The sequence below is a fragment of the Manacus vitellinus genome, unplaced genomic scaffold, assembly GCF_001715985.3.
Source record: "Manacus vitellinus isolate BGI_N305 unplaced genomic scaffold, ASM171598v3 scaffold_110_pilon, whole genome shotgun sequence".
NCBI lineage: Eukaryota > Metazoa > Chordata > Aves > Passeriformes > Pipridae > Manacus > Manacus vitellinus.
The window spans coordinates 555,687-556,716 of NW_021938845.1; the positions used below are offsets into that span (position 1 = coordinate 555,687).

A 1,030-nucleotide genomic window follows, 5' to 3' on the forward strand; every position below is an offset into this window, starting at 1 on the left:
AGCACCACCAATCCCTGGATTCCTGCTCCCACAACTTCCCAAAGAACCTCCAACAAACCACTTTGTGTTGAATCCAGTCATTTTTTTCCTGGATGCTCCCGACTGGAATTTTCCTGATATTTTTTCCATCACACACTGAATCATTCCCCCCATTCCTCAAAATCCCAAGGAATCCTATCCCACTTTCCCTCCAGCTTTCCCCACTTAGGGTGTGTCGATGATTCCAAACCCATCCCCACATCCCACATCCCATTCCCTACTCCACATCACCCCCGTTTTCCACCGGAAAAAGGTCCCTGGAAGAGGGGGAAAAACCGGGGCCGCGGCTCCCGGATTTTTCCAGGGCTGGAATCCCGGGAATGCCTCACCTTTGATTTTCTGTTTGTACTCTTCTGGTCGGTGGAGGTACATGGCAGCGGCGTCTCCGTTCAACGGATCGATGGGATTGGGATACGCCAGGAGCTGGGGCAGGAACGACTCGAAGATGTTGGTGAGATCTGCGGGAAAACACAGATCCATTGGGAAAACACATTCCAGGGGGGAATGGGAGAGGGAAAACAAGCCTGGAAGCGTGGGAATGAGGGGGGGAAATGGGAATAAAGGAGAGGAGAGGGCTGGGGAACGCACAGGGAGCTGCTGGAATTCCTGACCCCCACACGTGGGATGGGAGAGCCTGGAGGTCCCTCCCAGCCCAATCCATCCCAACCCAATCCATCCCAACTAAATCCAGGGATCTGGAGCACAAAGTGTCTTCCAGGGGGAATAAAATATCAAATAACAACAAAGGGTCGAGCAGGGAGTGGCTCTCACTGAATTATTTCCCTTCTCCTTCCTCCCCTACAATGTTTCCTGCTCCATGGAAGTTGTCCCTGCTCCTGGTAGGGCTTGGAGATCCTGGAGGTCCCTCCCAACCCAAACCATCCCAGGATTCCAGCACTAAATCCAGGGATCTGGAGCACAAAGTGTCTTCCAGAGGGAATAAAATATCAGATAACAACAAAGGGCTGAGCAGGGAGTGGCTCTCATGGAA

General features: G+C 52.4%; 1 protein-coding gene across 1 annotated transcript in view; it reads right to left on the minus strand.

The window, feature by feature from the left end:
* Positions 1-6: 6 nt before the first annotated feature.
* Positions 7-1,030, minus strand: part of UBE2H (ubiquitin conjugating enzyme E2 H) — a 36,242-nt gene continuing 35,218 nt past the window's right edge. Inside the window, 1 exon segment of the mRNA XM_029965616.1 lies at positions 7-503. Coding sequence (XP_029821476.1) covers positions 205-503 — 299 coding nt within the window. The 3' untranslated portion in view covers positions 7-204.